General features: G+C 50.9%; 2 protein-coding genes across 7 annotated transcripts in view; both read left to right on the top strand.

The window, feature by feature from the left end:
• The window catches only part of Sec16a (SEC16 homolog A, endoplasmic reticulum export factor), a 38,347-nt gene extending 35,706 nt beyond the window's left edge, over positions 1–2,641 (top strand). For 4 of the 5 annotated variants that reach the window (XM_029535990.1, XM_029535989.1, XM_029535988.1 and 1 more), the window contains one exon: positions 1,101–2,641. In XM_029535990.1, coding sequence (XP_029391850.1) covers positions 1,101–1,169 — 69 coding nt within the window. In that variant the 3' untranslated portion in view covers positions 1,170–2,641. The remainder of the gene's footprint in view (positions 1–1,100) is intronic. The other variant, XM_021192024.1, reaches the window with a different exon arrangement.
• Positions 2,642–2,886: 245 nt separating this feature from the next.
• Positions 2,887–15,535, top strand: Inpp5e (inositol polyphosphate-5-phosphatase E). Of its 2 annotated transcripts, XM_029535995.1 has the most exons (11): positions 2,887–3,037; positions 3,230–4,264; positions 9,657–9,780; positions 10,183–10,280; positions 10,862–10,986; positions 11,367–11,486; positions 11,716–11,823; positions 12,286–12,447; positions 12,513–12,628; positions 13,109–13,245; positions 13,661–15,535. In XM_029535995.1, exons 2-11 carry the CDS (start codon positions 3,450–3,452, stop codon positions 13,791–13,793), a joined length of 1,938 nt encoding a protein of 645 aa, XP_029391855.1. In that variant the 5' UTR covers positions 2,887–3,037; positions 3,230–3,449; the 3' UTR covers positions 13,794–15,535. The 2 variants fall into 2 exon arrangements, with proteins under 2 accessions (XP_029391855.1, XP_021049365.1); XM_021193706.2 differs by having other exon boundaries at positions 2,887–4,264.
• Positions 15,536–15,700: the final 165 nt, after the last annotated feature.

Here is a 15,700-nt window from a genome sequence, read left to right as displayed (position 1 = left end):
AAACTGATGTGCAGCCCTGGGGCAAACAGCATGTGTGGGGTTTTTGTTCTTGTGTTTGTTTGGTTTGTTTTTTGTTGTTTTTTTTTTTTGGTTTTTTCGAGACAGGGTTTAAGAGTGCTGGGATTAAAGGCGTGTGCCACCATGCCTGGCTTGTTTTTGTTTTTAATCAAAGGACAAGCAAGCAAAGTTTATTTAAATTCTTATTTTATGGGTATGGGTATTTTGCTGCATATATGTCTTTCTACTATTTGCATACCCAGTGCCTATAGAGACCAGAAGAAGGTATCAAATCCCCTGAAACTGGAGGTACAGATGGTTATGAGTCATTATGTGGGTGCTGGGAATTAACCCAGGTGATCTGGAGTAGGAGTCATTACTGATTTGTTTGTTTTTTTCCATATATGCCATACAAAGTCTATTGAGAAGTAATTAAATAATTCTTTGCAGCGAGGAAGATCTCAAAATGAGTAACCTGGGCAGGTTTCTTGACATTCTGAATGTGATGTTCGCAGCCCACTCTAACAGGGACCCTGCACCCAGCTGTGCTAAACCCAGCCTTGGCCACTCTGTTTAGTCCTCTTGAGGGGCCTGGGGCCTGTGCTAAGCCCTGTGCAGATGAGGCTGCTGATATCAACATTTTTGTTCATGTTTTCAACTACAAGATCTTTTTCTTTTGAACTGTGGTTGAATAGTTCTGACAGATTTCTTGGATTAGATCCCAGGAAGGTCTAGTGAGGGAGGAAGAATATATGCAGTGTTTCCTCGTGGCATGCAGCGTCCCTGTGCTTTCAGGAATAGAAAATTATAGGCCAGTGACCACCCTTGCGCTCAGTGAACTCTTAGCTGGCCCAGCTCTGTAGTGCTAACTCAGCTCTTTTGACCTTGATAGAATTGGCAGAACAGAAACAAACCCTGTCTGCAGTGTTGTGGGCTGGGAAATGCTGAGCAGCAGCAACTTGGCACATACCGAAGGTCTTACACTTGAAGCTAACACAGAGTTTGCCCATTTGTCAATGATCTGTGGGTTTACCCTGTAGACCCATCCTGGACAGCCTCTGGGCATGGGCACATGTAGATCATTGTTGTTCCTTTTGTTCCAGGCTTCTGTCACCTCGGGGAATTCAAGGCCAGGGAGGATTGGCCAAAGAAAATATGCGGCATTGAACTAGGATTGCTGCTGGATTCTTATTTGGAACCCTGAGATGACTAGATAACTGTTCTTCACCAAGAACCAAACTAGCTGCCTCAGGTCTCGTGGATCCCAGATGGACATGGCAGTAACTCAGAGCCGGTCATACTGTGTGTCTCCTTCCTTGCAGCCTATGTATATGAATTATTGAAAAATTGATTTCAAGGTTCCTTTCAAATGCTGGATAGAATGAATCTAATTCAAAGTCTTTTCTGTAAAAGAACAGTGTTTCTTTTTTTAGTCACTTTAGACAAATTAAGGTTTGAGCCACTGAGAATACCCCTGAAGAGAGGCTAGGCAGGGATTCACCCCAGGAGAGCACAGTTACCTGGAAGTCAGGGCCTTTCTCACCTGAGAAATGGTGCAAACCAACCAGGGATCCTCAGGCTACTGAGAAGGGCGTCTGCCTACCTGGAGAGGACTGACTGCTGGGATGTCTGGCCTAAAAGAGCCCCAAACTGCACTGGACAACTGTGTCCTGTCCAGTGAACCGGGGAGTACATGCCAGCTCCTCAGAGGGTCACCAGATGGCAGCAGCTCACAGGCTGGGAAGGAAGTGGTTACAAGGGTATGTCTCTCCAAGAATTTCCAGCCTCACTCCATTTTCTGTGGCCTGATTAGTGCTGGGTGCATTTTAGTGCTCCGAGCTTTCCGTCATGGCCCAGTCACTGGGGAGAGCCCCAGGGAGAGCCCCAGGGAGCTGATATTCTGAAGCTGCTGATCTGATTAACCAGGTCAAAAACTGCTGTGTGTTGCAACGTACTGCCCTCCTAGCCAGGAGTCTGTATGGAGCCCTCTAGCTCAATGTCACCTGCAGACAGCACTTAAAGCCTTGGTGTGGTATCTTGGAGTGGCTTACGGTGTCTTAGCACACACTCTGGAACCTTGCATCTCTACCCCAAAGCCCACCAGGGACCTTCAGCAGCGACTCACTGGCTCACCCATATCACTTCAAGGAGCTGCCACCACATAAGACTCAGAGCTTTAAGGCTTCACTGACTGTTCCTAGAACTCTCCTTACACTCTAAAGAGGAAGGGAAAGATATTTAAAATATTTATAAAAATCAGCAGGTAGAAAACATAAATGGTTTGTTTGGTATTAAGTTTCGAAATTGTAGAACATGGAATTAGTACAGCCCTTCCTGGTCTTCTGCATCATCTAGGAAGGACTCACAGAATGGCTTCCAGGACGTTCCATAGATGCGTGTGCTCGGACCCTCCTGTTCCTGTCATTAAGAAAGGCCTGTCCCTGTGGGTCAGTAGCAACTTGTGTCCTTGCTGGGACCAGGCAGGACCCTTGCCTCTGGTGCAACCCTGCCCAGGCTCTGTGTTGACTGCCAACCACTTTTGATTCTAGAAGCTTCTTCCCTGGGAGCTGCTATTTTTCCAAAATTCACATTGTTAAATAAAATATTTTGGGCTCTCAAGTAACTTCATTTATGGTTTCCTTTGTGTTTTGAGGGGCAGGCCAGCGAGATCTTTAGTGCTAGTAGAACCTTGGGCAACTATTGGGTGGAACTGCCTGAGCCTGGTTTGCCTCTGCTTGGTAGGGCGGGAGCTCGTGTCGGGGCGTGGCTTCCAGGCACGGGGCTGTGGTCCTCCGGCCGCTAGAGGGCGCTGTGGCGGAGATAAGCTCTTGGGCTGGGCAGTTCTCCGGAAGACCACAGAGCGGAACCTGAGCCAGGGTGACCACTAGACTGAGCTGGGGCGAACCCTGGGCGGGGGCCGGGGCACGGGGCCGCAGTCGTTGTTCCAGCCGCCACCGTGACTGGGCTAGGTCCGCCTCCGCCAGCGCCGGCCCCGGCTGAATCAGACCTCGGGCGTCCGGCGGCCGAACGGAGGGCGCAGGTGAGCCTAGGACGCTGAGCGCTCTGCCCTACTCTGCCTCGGCTAGGTGGAGGGCTGGCCGGGGGTACTGGACAGACTTGTGCAGCTCCGTGAAGTGCAGCCCCGACCCCCTAGCGCCTGTTTTCACGAGGTCGCTTTTAAGACTAGCGAGCTGACTTCGGGGAGCTAAGAGATTTTTCTGCGTTTCCTCAGGCATCAGTGAGAACTCAAACCTCCAGCCATGCAGCTACAGGCCCTCCTCCAAAAGGACCGCCCCATGCCACAAAGGGAGCCACTCGAGTTTTCATGGCATCCAGCTGGCAAACTCTGACGTGCATCCTTGACAACAAAAGTTGCTTGTTAACCTCCCAGGGAGGATCCCTTTCCTTAGGAGGGCCAGACTGAGGGGGTCAAGGCTGGCCAGGTCCGGACTATGCCATCCAAGTCAGCTTGCCTGCGCCACACGGAGGCACCTGGGCAGCTGGAAGGCAGAATGCTCCAGGGACAGCTTCCGAACACGGAAAAGAAGCTCATCCCAACACCAGGCTCCTTAGCAGCCACTGACTCTCAGGGTTCAGAGACAAGCCCCATGCCTCCTTTCAGCATTCCAGCAAAACCAAGCAACCAGAACCCACAAGCTATGGCAAATCTCATCACCCCACAGCCACCCATTAGACCCAAGTTGGAGCGAACCCTGTCCCTCGATGACAAGGGCTGGAGAAGGAGGCGTTTCCGGGGTAGTCAGGAGGATCTAACTGTCCAGAATGGGGCCAGTCCCTGCAGGGGCTCCTCGGTAGCCCAGTCTCCTGCCTACAGCCGTCCCCTGCCCTGCCTCAGCACATCCTTGCAGGAAATACCTAAGCCCCGAAGGGCCACAGGCAGTGAGGGAGGGAGCCCATCCTTGTGGAGTGACTGTCTTTCTGGAATGATCAGCACCTCCTTGGACCTCCTGCACAGAGAGGCTGCCTCAGGTGGGCCCCCCTCCAGGTTGGCAAGTTTGCATGCCTCACACACACCACCAGCTACGGACCTCAACATAGCCTCCAGCTCCCTGAGAACAGCAAACAAGGCTGACCCCGAGCACACGGACTATAAGCTCCACATGCAGACCAGACTGGTCAGGGCCCACAGCAACCTGGGCCCTAGCAGACCCCGGAGCCCCTTGGCTGGTGATGATCACTCCATTCACTCAGCCAGATCTTCTTTCAGCCTTCTGGCCCCCATCCGCACCAAGGACATCAGAAGCAGGTAGGGCTTTCAGGCGGGAGGGGCAGGGAGCTCTCGGGTTGTCATCAGAGGCCCTCATCTCATCAGGCCAAGAGCAAACTGAGCATGGTGGCTCCTGCTAGTAATACCAGATCTTAAAAGACTTGAGGGTGGATCATCACAAGTTCAAGGCCAGCCTGGGCTATAGTGAGCCACCATCTACATAAATAAATATAAGAGGACAAGCTACCCAGGGGCTATGTGAATGGATCCGAATAGAGAATGCCTAAGACTTGGAAATGGAAAATAAGGCAGGTCTCCCATCCTCTCTCAGAAATCATGCCTTTCTCCTTCTGTCTGTGTCCTTTCAAAACCTTTTCTTTGGGGTTCAGTGTCATCCACAGACACTTTGACCGTGTAGAAGTTGCTTGTCTACCTCATTCTTTACGTACGCAGATGAGAGCACACCCTCACACTCTCCCTGTACCTGTAGTTTGTATTTGCATGCGTCCTGCCGGGCAGCTATCTCAGTGAGTGTCTGAGTTGGCGCCTTGCTTTCTCCGTGTGGAGGGTCTCGGGTTTCTTCATCTGTACTTGTTTTTAACCACAGCTCATGAGGAGCACTCAGGGGTGTCTGGTGATTGATACCTGAAGGAGGGCTGGGTGCTGTCCTGTCACACTGGGGACATAGGTCAGCATTTTACCAGGACATTTAGATACCAGTTAACCCACTGGACCAAGACACCCAGGGGCCACTTACAGGACCAAGGAACAGGCTTGATTAGCTTACCCTTCACCCTTGGGAGAGCTTCCACACTGTCGAGAGTCACATCCTGTGTCCGAGATGGGCACTTGCTGATGTCCACTGAGACCTCTCACCTGCCACGAACATCCTGAGACTGTGCAGAACCCCTCTGACTCCAGTAATTAACTTGTAAGAACTTAGATGGAAAAGAGGCAGGGAGCCGCCCGCCACAAGATGAACCCTTTCTTCTTTGACTTCCCTATGCTGGCTCCCCTTTCTTGGGGCCACATCCAATCCACTACAGGGGACACAGAACCCAAGCATGGCCTATCCAGAGCCGGAGCCTCCTTTCCCAAGCTGGTCCCTTCTGTGGTCTTGGTCATGGCCTGTAAGATATATCCTGCCTAAGGCCCTCTTAACATCCATGCTGCTGGACATGCGGTGGGTGGGACATTGAGAGTGGGGAGGGCTCCCATGGTATTTTCAGGAGCCACCTAAAACAGGTGACAGTGGGCTAGAAGATTTCATGCGAGAGACCTAGAGTGATGTGAAAATGCCTTGCTCTACACCAAAGGAACCTTCCTTTCCTCTGAGAGCGATGTAGTCTCTTGAGGTATAGTTTCTGCCTGTATCTCCAGGTAGTCATTTCTAAGTTTCTCAGTCAGTGACTCCAGCCCTGCTAACTGCAGGACCCTCTTCTGGAGATGTTGGGGTGCTTATATCTGCACAGACCACTTCTAAAGAGAGCCACATACTGAGAGGCCTCTGGTGGACACATCTTTAGTGGGGCCACCATTCAGTTCCCTTTAGTTGATGGAGGTGGGCTTCCCTCCCAGCACCTACCTGTGTGCAGCCCTCTTCACTAAGCCTGGCTCTTCCACAGCATGCCCTGGTGTCACTAGGCCAGTGGGCACCTCCAGCTGTGCCTCACACCTCACAGCTGCACAGCTTGTTCTAGGTCAGTGGGTGGCATGATGAAGCTTTCAGCTCTTGCAGCCTTAGCCACTCATTTGGGAGAGTGCCTGGTACTAGTGTGGCAAGGACAGTGGTATTGACGGCACTTTACTGTGGGACACAGATTTGATGTGTATGAGTCATAAAATAGTGTTATTTTCTTTTTCAACAATTTGAAAAGCATGAAAACTCTTGCTTATCTGGTGAGCATTGATGTTTTGCCTCATGTGTGTCTGAGAGTACTGGCTCCTCTGGGGCTAGAGTAATAGACAGGTATGAGATGCCATGTGTGTGCTAGGAACTGAACTCAGGACCTCCAGAAGAGCAGCCAGTGATTTTAACTGCTAAGTCAGTATCTCTCCAACTCTGTGTAAACTACTCTTAGTGGCTGCATCAGGCCTCGCTCCCTGCTGCTGTTTCAGAAGAGGCCTTGAGTTCTTTTCCAGGGCATCTTGTTCCCAGAGGCCACCAGGTTGCAGTAGTTGACCTACTACTTAAGAAAAAAAATTGCATTTATTTATGTGTGTATGCATGCACATGCTCATGGGAATGCATAGTGAGCATGCATAAATCAGGACAGTGTATGGGAGTTGGTCCTTTCATACCATGTGGGAAATCAAACATACACTATCAGGTCGATGGCTGAATCATCTTAACCAAACCCTCCATTTGTTTGTTTTTTTCTTTCTTGTGACAAGGTCTCACTATGTAGCCTTGGCTAGCCTGTAACTTGCCGTGGAGACTAGGCTGGCCTGGAACTCGCAGATGTCTGCTTCCTGGGATGAAAGGCTTCCATGCTGCTTTTCCTCAGAAGTTCTGGAGTGCCCTCCCTAACTGGGTTGGGAGCCGTGCTCCCTGAGGCTGGGCACAGGAATGAGCTTCTACCCTGCCGCTGGCCAGTCATGCTCTGTAGCGACCTGGACAAATTGGGTGACTCCCTAGTTTAGAGAAAGCAGGGACAGCTTACAAGGAAGGGTGTGGGGCTTGGGCTGGAGTCTGAAGGACCAGTCTGTCTCCCCGTGCTCAGTGGCTCCTTCCTAATGATATAACTCAGGATTTTGCTCTACCACGTTCGTGTGTGGGCCTAACTAGCATATTAGTGACTTTCACTCATTGGCTTGGAGGTGAGGTCAAGAAGGTCCCTCCCTGAGGCAGCCCAGGCTACCTCCTGAGGGCTTATAGAGCTGCACCCTTAGGACATTCTGCCCCATGAAGTTCAGGAACATGCATTCTGGCTCCAATTGGCTGTTGTTCTTAGAGACTTGAGGAACATTGTTTTGTTCATTCATTCTTAACAGATATGGCCAAAAACAGGAAGAATAGGGTAAGCAGTGTGGCGCATATCTTAACCCAGCTACCAAGAGACAGACAGAAGGATAGGGTAAGCTGTGGCGCATACCTTCACCCAAGAGACAGACAGAAGATCTTCCGTTGAAGATTGAAGTTCAGCCTGGACACAGCAAGGCCTTGTCTCGAAGGAAAAAAAAAAAGAAGAGGAGGAGTAGGAGGAGGAGAAAAGGGAAGGAAGGAAGGGAGGGAGAGAGGGAGGGAGGGAGAGGAAAGGAAAAGGAAAAGGAAAAGGAAAAGGAAAAGGAAAAGGAAAAGGAAAAGGAAAAGGAAAAGGAAAAGGGAAGGGGAAAGACAGGCTATAGCCCAGGGGTAGAGGGCTTGGCTTAGCATGTATGCAGCCCTGGGTTCTACCTCTAGCTTCGCCAAAATTAGGAGTCAGGGGTGGGTCAGCAGTTGAGAGCCCTAGCTGTTTACAGAGGACCTGGCTTTGGTTCCTAGCAACCACATGGTGGCTCACGATTGTAACTCCAGTTCTAGGGGGTCAGGCAAAACACTTACATAAATAAAATAGGTTGGTTTCTTGTTTGGGTTTTGTTTTTAATTAGGTCAGAGATGTGAAAAGCATTCAGGGTTCCTTTCAGCTGGTGTTAGAGTAATGCTGTGTGTCTCTGCCCCTTCCTGAGCCCTGGTAACGGCAGGCGGAAGTGGGGTAGTGAATGATGGCTGATGGGAGGGATGTGGAGTCATGAGGAGGTAGGAGGATCCTGTACTGGATTGTCCCCATATTCCAGCTCTCCTCTGTCACCACAGGGCAGCTTCATTGTGTCCCAGACCCTGCTTTGCGCTGTGGCACATTCTCTTCAGGTAGAATTGGTTGTAGGGTGGGCATGAGGACTAGGGGGAAATTACCTTGGAAGAAACAGGAGAGGGTGCTGGGGATTCTGGAAGGTAGGTGGCTCCCATGGCCGCTGGGTGTGTGTGTGTGTGAAAAGGATGTCTTGCTGAATCAAGCTGTGAGCTTGGGAAGGGGCAAGTGGTGCTGTTGCAGGCAGGAACAGAAATGCTGGAAGGAAGGTGACCAAATAGTGAGCTTAGGCTTTCCTCAGTTACAGCTGCCTTAACCCTGAGGCAAAGCCAGGGCTTGTGGGTAGTGAAGAGAGAGGCTTCAGCAGCAAGTGGTGAACACGGCAGCAGAGCACTGCCCAGTGAGAAAGTGCAGCGGAGAGGACAGTGACGAGGATCCAGAGCAGGGAGCCTGAAGTCTTCCACTGAAATGGCATTTGGAGTGGCTTCACAGACAACATTTAGAGGAAGCCAGTGCAACAATGGCCTGAGTGTACATGCAACAAGCTCATAGGGACCTTAAATTTCTTTCTTTAGATTCATTTTATGCATATGTGAGTGTTGCATGGGATCTAACGACCTCTTCTGGACTCCACAGGTACCAGGCACACACAGGATGCCCATACATCCAGGCAAAACTCTCATACACATAAAAATGAAAGAATCTCCTGGAACTGGAGTTGGGGATGTTTTGAGGCACCATGTGGGACACTAGGAATCAAACTTGGGTCCTGAAAGAGCAGCTAGTGATTTCAACTACTAAGCCATCTCTCCAGCTCCAGAACTTCCATTTCTTAAAGGCCTGGAGAATAATGAAAACTATTACTACGAGTATTTCTCAGTATATGGAAAAGTATGTGAGATTTGGAATTCTTGATTTGTTGGTATTTCATGTGCACTGGTGTTTTGCCTGCATTCGTGTCTGTGTGAGGGTGTCAAACTACTTGGAATTATAGACAGTTTTGAGCTGCCATGTGGGTGCTGGGAATTGAGCCCAGGTCCTCAGGAAAAGTAGCCTGTGCTTTGAATTGCTGAGCCGTCTCTCCAGTTTAGAGGTTCAGATTCCATTGCCCCAGAATGCATAGCTTTCTGGGCAAACAACCATACCCATCACGTCTCCCTGGAACTTTAGTGTTTCTATACTGTGGTGATGGAGCTGAGTGATAAGGTAGAGACATAGTCACCCACAGGGCTATATATGGTCAGTATCTCTATACAGGCTGGTTGGGCAGCCCCTATAGCACATGGTGCACATATGTGTCCTGGGTAGGTCAGATTCATCACACTTAGAACTGTTTCAGCTTGACAGATGTGGCCTCGTTCCATTGAGATCTGGAGACAGACTGAATTCAGGGGGAGATGGGGGTCATCTGTGTTGCTGTGAAGTGGTACTGTACTAAGGAAATCCCAACTCTAGGGGCAATACTGATGGCTGGTATGGACAGGGTTGTCCTCAGGCCCAAATGGCTTATAGGCCCTGTGGCTTATAGAACTGATACCTTTGGAGAGTGTGGCCCCAAAGGTACCTGTCCTGAGTGAAGGGACTCCTGGGTCACTCTGGCATCACTGAAACTGGCTGCTCACTTGCCTCTTGTTTTGTAGGAGCTATCTGGAGGGAAGTCTTCTGGCCAGTGGGGCCCTGCTGGGAGCAGAAGAGCTGGCCAGGTACTTCCCAGACCGGAACATGGCTCTCTTCGTGGCTACCTGGAACATGCAGGGCCAGAAGGTGAGGGGTCACATTGAGGGAAGGCAGAGGCAGCTGGACTCCATGTCCTGACTGGTCACAGCATAGCGTCTCTCTGAATCTCCTCCGTGAGGGATCTGGTTTGGGCATGCACTGGGAGGATGGGCACTCCTCCCAAGCAGCCAGCGTAGACTGAAGCGCCTGGTAAGAAGGGGCACCGGCTGGGAAGTGGCAACTGAGCAGTTATGCCCCAAGAGGGAGACTCAAGTATCTGACACGTCAAGGTCCCTGGAAGACAAAACCTACAGCTGTGCCCACTTCTCTCTGAAAAGCAGCTATTTCTGGGACCACCTCCAGGTGACTGTGCAGGGCCTTGCTCTTGAACCTCGGCTCCCAACCTGAGGGAACCCAGCGGTCTTGACTGTTTTGTGGTCTTCCCCACAGGAGCTCCCAGCGAGCCTGGACGAGTTTCTGCTCCCCACCGAGGCTGACTACACTCAGGACTTGTATGTCATTGGAATTCAGGAAGGCTGCTCTGACAGGTGAGGCTCCACTCAGCCTCCACTATTGACTGGAGCCTCCAGAGTTCTGTATGGACAGTGCATTGAAGAAAGGGACCTGAAGCAATGTGGGCCAGATGAGGGACCTCCATGCCTCACTGAAATGAGCATAAAAGTCAGCAGTTGTCCAAGGGAGCACAGAGGCAGTCAGGAGGCTCTGGGCTGCCTCTCTCTGGCTACATATCCCGTGGCACTCTGACAGATTCCCCTGGAAAGTGGTTCCACAGCTGTGTGCTCCTCGCTGTAGTTTATGGGGTTTGCTGGCCTGTGAGGAGAACAGGAGACCTCTGGGGAAAGGAGTCTGTCAGAGATGGGGCCCACCCCTGCCAGCCCATAGCTCTCTGATAACTCATATGGGTCTAGGTGGGACTGGAGATCTGCACATGCCTGAAGCCAACCTGAAGGGTCTCGTGGTGCATGAAGATGCCATTAACCTGGTCCTTTTCAGTACAAGATGAGGCACAGTTGTGGTTTCCCCTCAGAATGCTTCCAGGGGCTCTCTGGGAACATATGGGAGAGGGTGGAGCTGAAAGGCCCCATCTAACCTGCCTCCTTCCCCACAGGCGGGAGTGGGAGACACGCCTGCAGGAGACACTGGGCCCTCAGTATGTACTGCTGTCATCAGCAGCGCATGGGGTCCTGTACATGTCCCTGTTTATCCGTAGGGACCTCATCTGGTTCTGCTCAGGTAGGCAACACCATGGGCTTCTCCCCCCACCTCTTCTCTCTGTATCACACGTGCCTGTACCAGAGCACATGTGGAGGTTAGAGGACAACCTGCAAGAGTCAGTTCTCCTTCCACCATATGGGTTCTAGGATCAACTGTGATCTTGTCTTAAGGCTTAGCATCTTGCTGGCCCTTGCCAGGGCTCTAGGTGTCTCCATATATAGGCTTTAATAACATATGGACCCTGTCCCACATATGGGCTCCCTCACAGCAACCTGCACCCTTTCGGGCAAATGTGCACTCTGTGCTTGGGATCCAGCCTTTGAAGTTCCTATGTCTGAGGACACAAGCACACTGTAGCTGTGTCTGTGCAGACCCTGAACCCGTTCCTTGCCCTGCAGAGGTCGAGTACTCCACAGTAACTACGCGCATCGTGTCTCAGATCAAGACCAAGGGGGCCCTGGGTGTCAGCTTCACCTTTTTTGGCACCTCCTTCCTCTTCATCACATCTCACTTCACCTGTAAGTGTTTGCAAGCCTTGTATAGTCCTGAAACTGGTTTGTGACTCTGTCCAGGTGGGGTGCCAGTTGCTCTGGCCTAGTAGTGGTGGGTAGAGTCTGATACTCAGAACATTCACTGTTGTCAACCACAGTCCTTTGAGGCAGAGCCCCACAGCAGACAACTGGGTAGTGTTTGGGGCCAGTCGGGGTATGGAACAGCTCAAGTGTCTATTCTGTTTTTGTCCCATAGCTGGAGATGGGAAGGTAGCAGAGCGGCTACTGGACTACAGCAGAACCATCCAAGCCCTAGCCCTGCCCCGGAACGTGCCAGACACAAACCCCTACCGCTCTAGTGCAGGTGAGGGCTACAGCTGCACAAGACACTCTCTAGCAACGTGACTGTTAGAGGACTTAGGAGATTCATGGAGTCCTCATAACTGAAATAGCCACTGGGTTTGCAGCAGGGCAGATGGGAGCTCATGAGGTCCAGTGACTTGGCTTGTCCACAAGTCCTCCATGCCGACCTCTTCCTGGCCCTCACTGAGCTGTGAGAAGCCGATAGATGGCTAGGCCTGCTCTGTGTATCAAAGTTGGCCTTTGCATCTAGACTGCAGAGCGCTTCCCATCCTCTGCAGTTGCTGACCTTGGCTGCTCCCATCACTTGTCTCCTAAGGGAGCTGCTACCCAACTGTGATTCTGTCTGGAAGGGGACCCAAACAAGGGAGGCCCTATCACTAGTCCTACAGCCCATCCATTTGTCAGCAAATCACAGCAGATGAGGGGAGGCCAGCACCAATGTATTCTTCCACTGTGTGCCCAGGGGATGTCACTACCCGGTTTGATGAGGTCTTCTGGTTTGGGGACTTCAACTTCCGGCTAAGTGGTGGACGAGTGGCTGTGGAGGCCTTCCTGAAGCAGAAACCAGAGGTGGATGTGCTGGCACTCCTGCAACACGACCAGCTTACCCGGGAGATGAAGAAAGGTGAGTGGCGTGGGGAGCAGCATCTCAGGCATGGCCGGCCCTCCCTGAACTCGCCTGTGTTGCAGGGTCCATCTTCAGGGGCTTTGAGGAGGCAGAGATTCACTTTCTTCCGTCCTACAAGTTTGACATTGGGAAGGACACCTACGACAGCACGTCCAAGCAAAGGACACCCTCCTACACAGTGAGTAACTTTAGCCTGGCCTCAGGACTCCTGCCAACCACAGCTCATGTCAAGCAGGGTAGGACTGACACTCGGCACCCAGCAGCCAGCCAGGTTAGCCAGCCTAGAACTTAGCGGTCCCGAGGCCAGTGACTGCGCTCGCAGCCTGCCGGGGGTGGAAATAGTGCTCTGAATGCATTACCGGCCATGGTTAAGAGTCTCCCCTGGCTTTTCCACCAGAGCCTGACTCTCTTTGGTATAGAGGCACCTCGGGGGGGGGGGGGGTCGGTCCTGGAGCACTCATGAGGGCACTGCAGCTCCTTGTTCTCAGAGGGCTGGAAGGGAATAGATGGCATCCACGTAGGATTTTAACGATGTTAATGTTCAGTAGGGAGGGCTCCCTAACTGAAACAGCTAGGCCAGGGCTGCAGCCTACACATGCTGCACAGGGTACCTACAGCAGAATGACGCACAATCTCTGTTTCACCGTCTCTTCCAAAGGACCGAGTCCTATACAAAAGCCGTCACAAGGGTGACATCTGTCCCATGAAGTACTCCTCTTGCCCTGGGATCAAGACTTCAGACCACCGTCCTGTGTATGGCTTGTTCCAGGTCAAAGTGAGGCCAGGACGAGACAAGTAAGCTTTGGGAGCTCCTGCCAGTTCTTGGATAGGATAACTTTTGGGGAATGGATGGCAGGCTTAGGTGAGGCCTAATGTTTCATGCACCCCTAGGCTATTATGAATTTGCATCCATCTGAGCCTCAGTCCTAGCAGCTCTTGGAGTGTAATTCCCATGTTACTAACCTTTGTGGCTGCATGAAGAAACGGCTTCTTCTGTGACCTGGTTCCCTAGGGTTGAGCAGGTCCAAGGAGGCATCAGCATGTCACCTTCTTTTGGCACTTCCATACCCAGGGTTGTGGTTGGGGCTAGAGCAACCTAGATGGGATGAAGAACCCTAACCCTGGACAATGGCCCATTTTCTATGGGGCTCAGCAGGGTGCAGCTGAGTGAAGTTGAGGCCTGCTCTTATTAAAGGTCTTTCCTTCACAGCATCCCATTAGCTGCCGGCAAGTTTGACCGAGAATTGTACTTGACAGGAATTAAAAGACGGATTTCAAAGGAGATTCAGAGACAAGCAGCACTGAAGAGTCAGGGCTCCAGCACTGTCTGCACTGTGTCCTGAAGTTCCCAGACCAGGGCTGGCCATAGCACAGGACGAGCTTGTTCTCTGATGCTCTTGGAATGTTGCCATTCCAATAAACCATGGCTAGAGGCTCCCTGCTCTCACCAGACCCCAGCCCTCAGGACAGCAGTGGGCTGTGACCAGGACAAGCTTCACTTACACCATGTTCCCACAGGCACATGGCAGGGCATGTGGACACTAGGCAGCAGTTTCACCCTCAGGAGCAGTCCTGACCTCTTGCCCTTGAGCACTGCTGTCTCTTCAAACTCCTTTTATCCCTGTTCTCATGCTAGAGCCCAGGTTTTCCATCTGTACCCTCCTAATGGCTCCTTTCCTCCAGGGAAGGATCAGGCAACCTCTGGTATCTTAGTGCTCAATGCCTAGAACCTGCCAGGACTACAATCGTGGGATATTCCCTACAGACATTTTGACAGGCTTTGAGGGTCTACATCCTAGTCCCAGGCTCCCAACCCCCAATTGAGTAGTAGGGACCTCTTCTCTCTACAGGCCAAGCCCAGCTATATTAAACTCATAGTTTCTAGGAGCGTCAGACCATTTGCTTTTGTGCTGCTAGTCCCAGAAAGGCCTTAGAAATTGCTGTCAGACAGCACCCTGCTAGGTTTCACTCCATGAAGCAAGCTTAGGATCATCACTGCTCTGTCTTACCCCATCCCTTCAGAGACATAGCCTTGAATGTACAGACACCTAGGGGCATCCACTCTAGTCTTCTAAATTATTTATTTTTCCATATTTATATTTTTAAATAAATAAGGATATATTCAATTGTAAACTCTTTCTGGCCAAAGACTGAACCTTGGAAGAAGTCTGCATGCATCTCGGGGCCTCAGGACACCCCAGGGTTTTAAAAGGACACAGAAGTCAAAGGCCAAAAATTTGGTCTCAGCTGTCACCTGTTACTCAGTCCCATCCCAGGTCTTTCTGCTAGGTGTTGTCCCACCCAGCTCACAGCCAGAAGCAGCAACAGCTGGAAAAAGTGGCGACTTGGGACTCCAGCAAACCATAGTAAAATAAGCCAACAAATGACACCAAACTCAACAGCATCAGCTTCGACAATATGGAAAGTCACCTGCTTCAATAAACCACTTGAATGTAGAAAATGCCAGAATATCAAATCAGTGAACTGTAAATCCTACTGGGAAGACAGCTTTTTCTCTCCCAGACAGGCTGCCCTGGACCTCATAATCCTGCCTCAACTATTCCTGGCTTGAATAAGGTCTGATGTGGTAAGAGTTCCAGACAGTTTTCTCTGTAGCTCTGGCTGTCCTGGAACTCTCTTCGTAGACCAGGCTGGCCTCAAACTCGGAGAACCACCTGCTTCTGCCTCCTGAGTGCTGGGATTAAAGGTGTGTGCCACCACTGCCCAGCAGTTTGGTGCTTCTTTGTGGACATTCTCTGGCACCTTAGAAAAGACTGAGGTAATCCTGGAACTTCCCAGTTTGGCCCAAGATCAAGATCATAAAGTCTTGGGGATCGGGGCAAAGTGCAGCCATAGCAATTTACATTTAGAGGGCATTTCAGTTGGAAAAGTTAAACACTTAAACTAGTGCAGATGAAGTGGGAAATTAAAACTGGGCTTGTAAATAATTGTGAGATACAACTGGCATGGCGACTCTTACTGAAAGACCAGTAATGGAGGCAAAGACAAGATCACTGTGAGGCCAGCCTTATCTTATATTGAGTTACAGGTCAGCCAGGGCTAATTAGTATTCTATCTCAAAAAACAAAGGAGAAGATTGTGAAATACCTTTAGGATTGTTAAAGAACTTAAGCTTTAGAAATGAGGCCAGGTGTGGTGGCACTTGCCTATAATGTTAGTACCTGGGAGTCTCCAGCCAGTCAGGGTTATACTGTGAGACCCTATTTGAAGGGAGAAGAACGAGTACAAG

This window comes from Mus pahari, chromosome 3 (assembly GCF_900095145.1).
Source record: "Mus pahari chromosome 3, PAHARI_EIJ_v1.1, whole genome shotgun sequence".
NCBI classification, from domain to species: domain Eukaryota; kingdom Metazoa; phylum Chordata; class Mammalia; order Rodentia; family Muridae; genus Mus; species Mus pahari.
Note: the sequence above shows the minus strand (reverse complement) of the source record. Positions and strands in the feature narration are given on the sequence as shown.

What these genes read in the sequence shown, in the direction of transcription:
- Inpp5e (XM_029535995.1), top strand. Translation starts at nt 3,450, where the DNA reads ATGCCATCCAAGTCAGCTTGCCTGCGCCACACGGAGGCACCTGGGCAG. An exon ending in GGAACATGCAGGGCCAGAAG is followed by an intron (nt 9,781 to 10,182) that starts GTGAGGGGTCAC and finishes TCTTCCCCACAG; the next exon opens with GAGCTCCCAGCGAGCCTGGA. An exon ending in AAAGGACACCCTCCTACACA is followed by an intron (nt 12,629 to 13,108) that starts GTGAGTAACTTT and finishes TCTCTTCCAAAG; the next exon opens with GACCGAGTCCTATACAAAAG.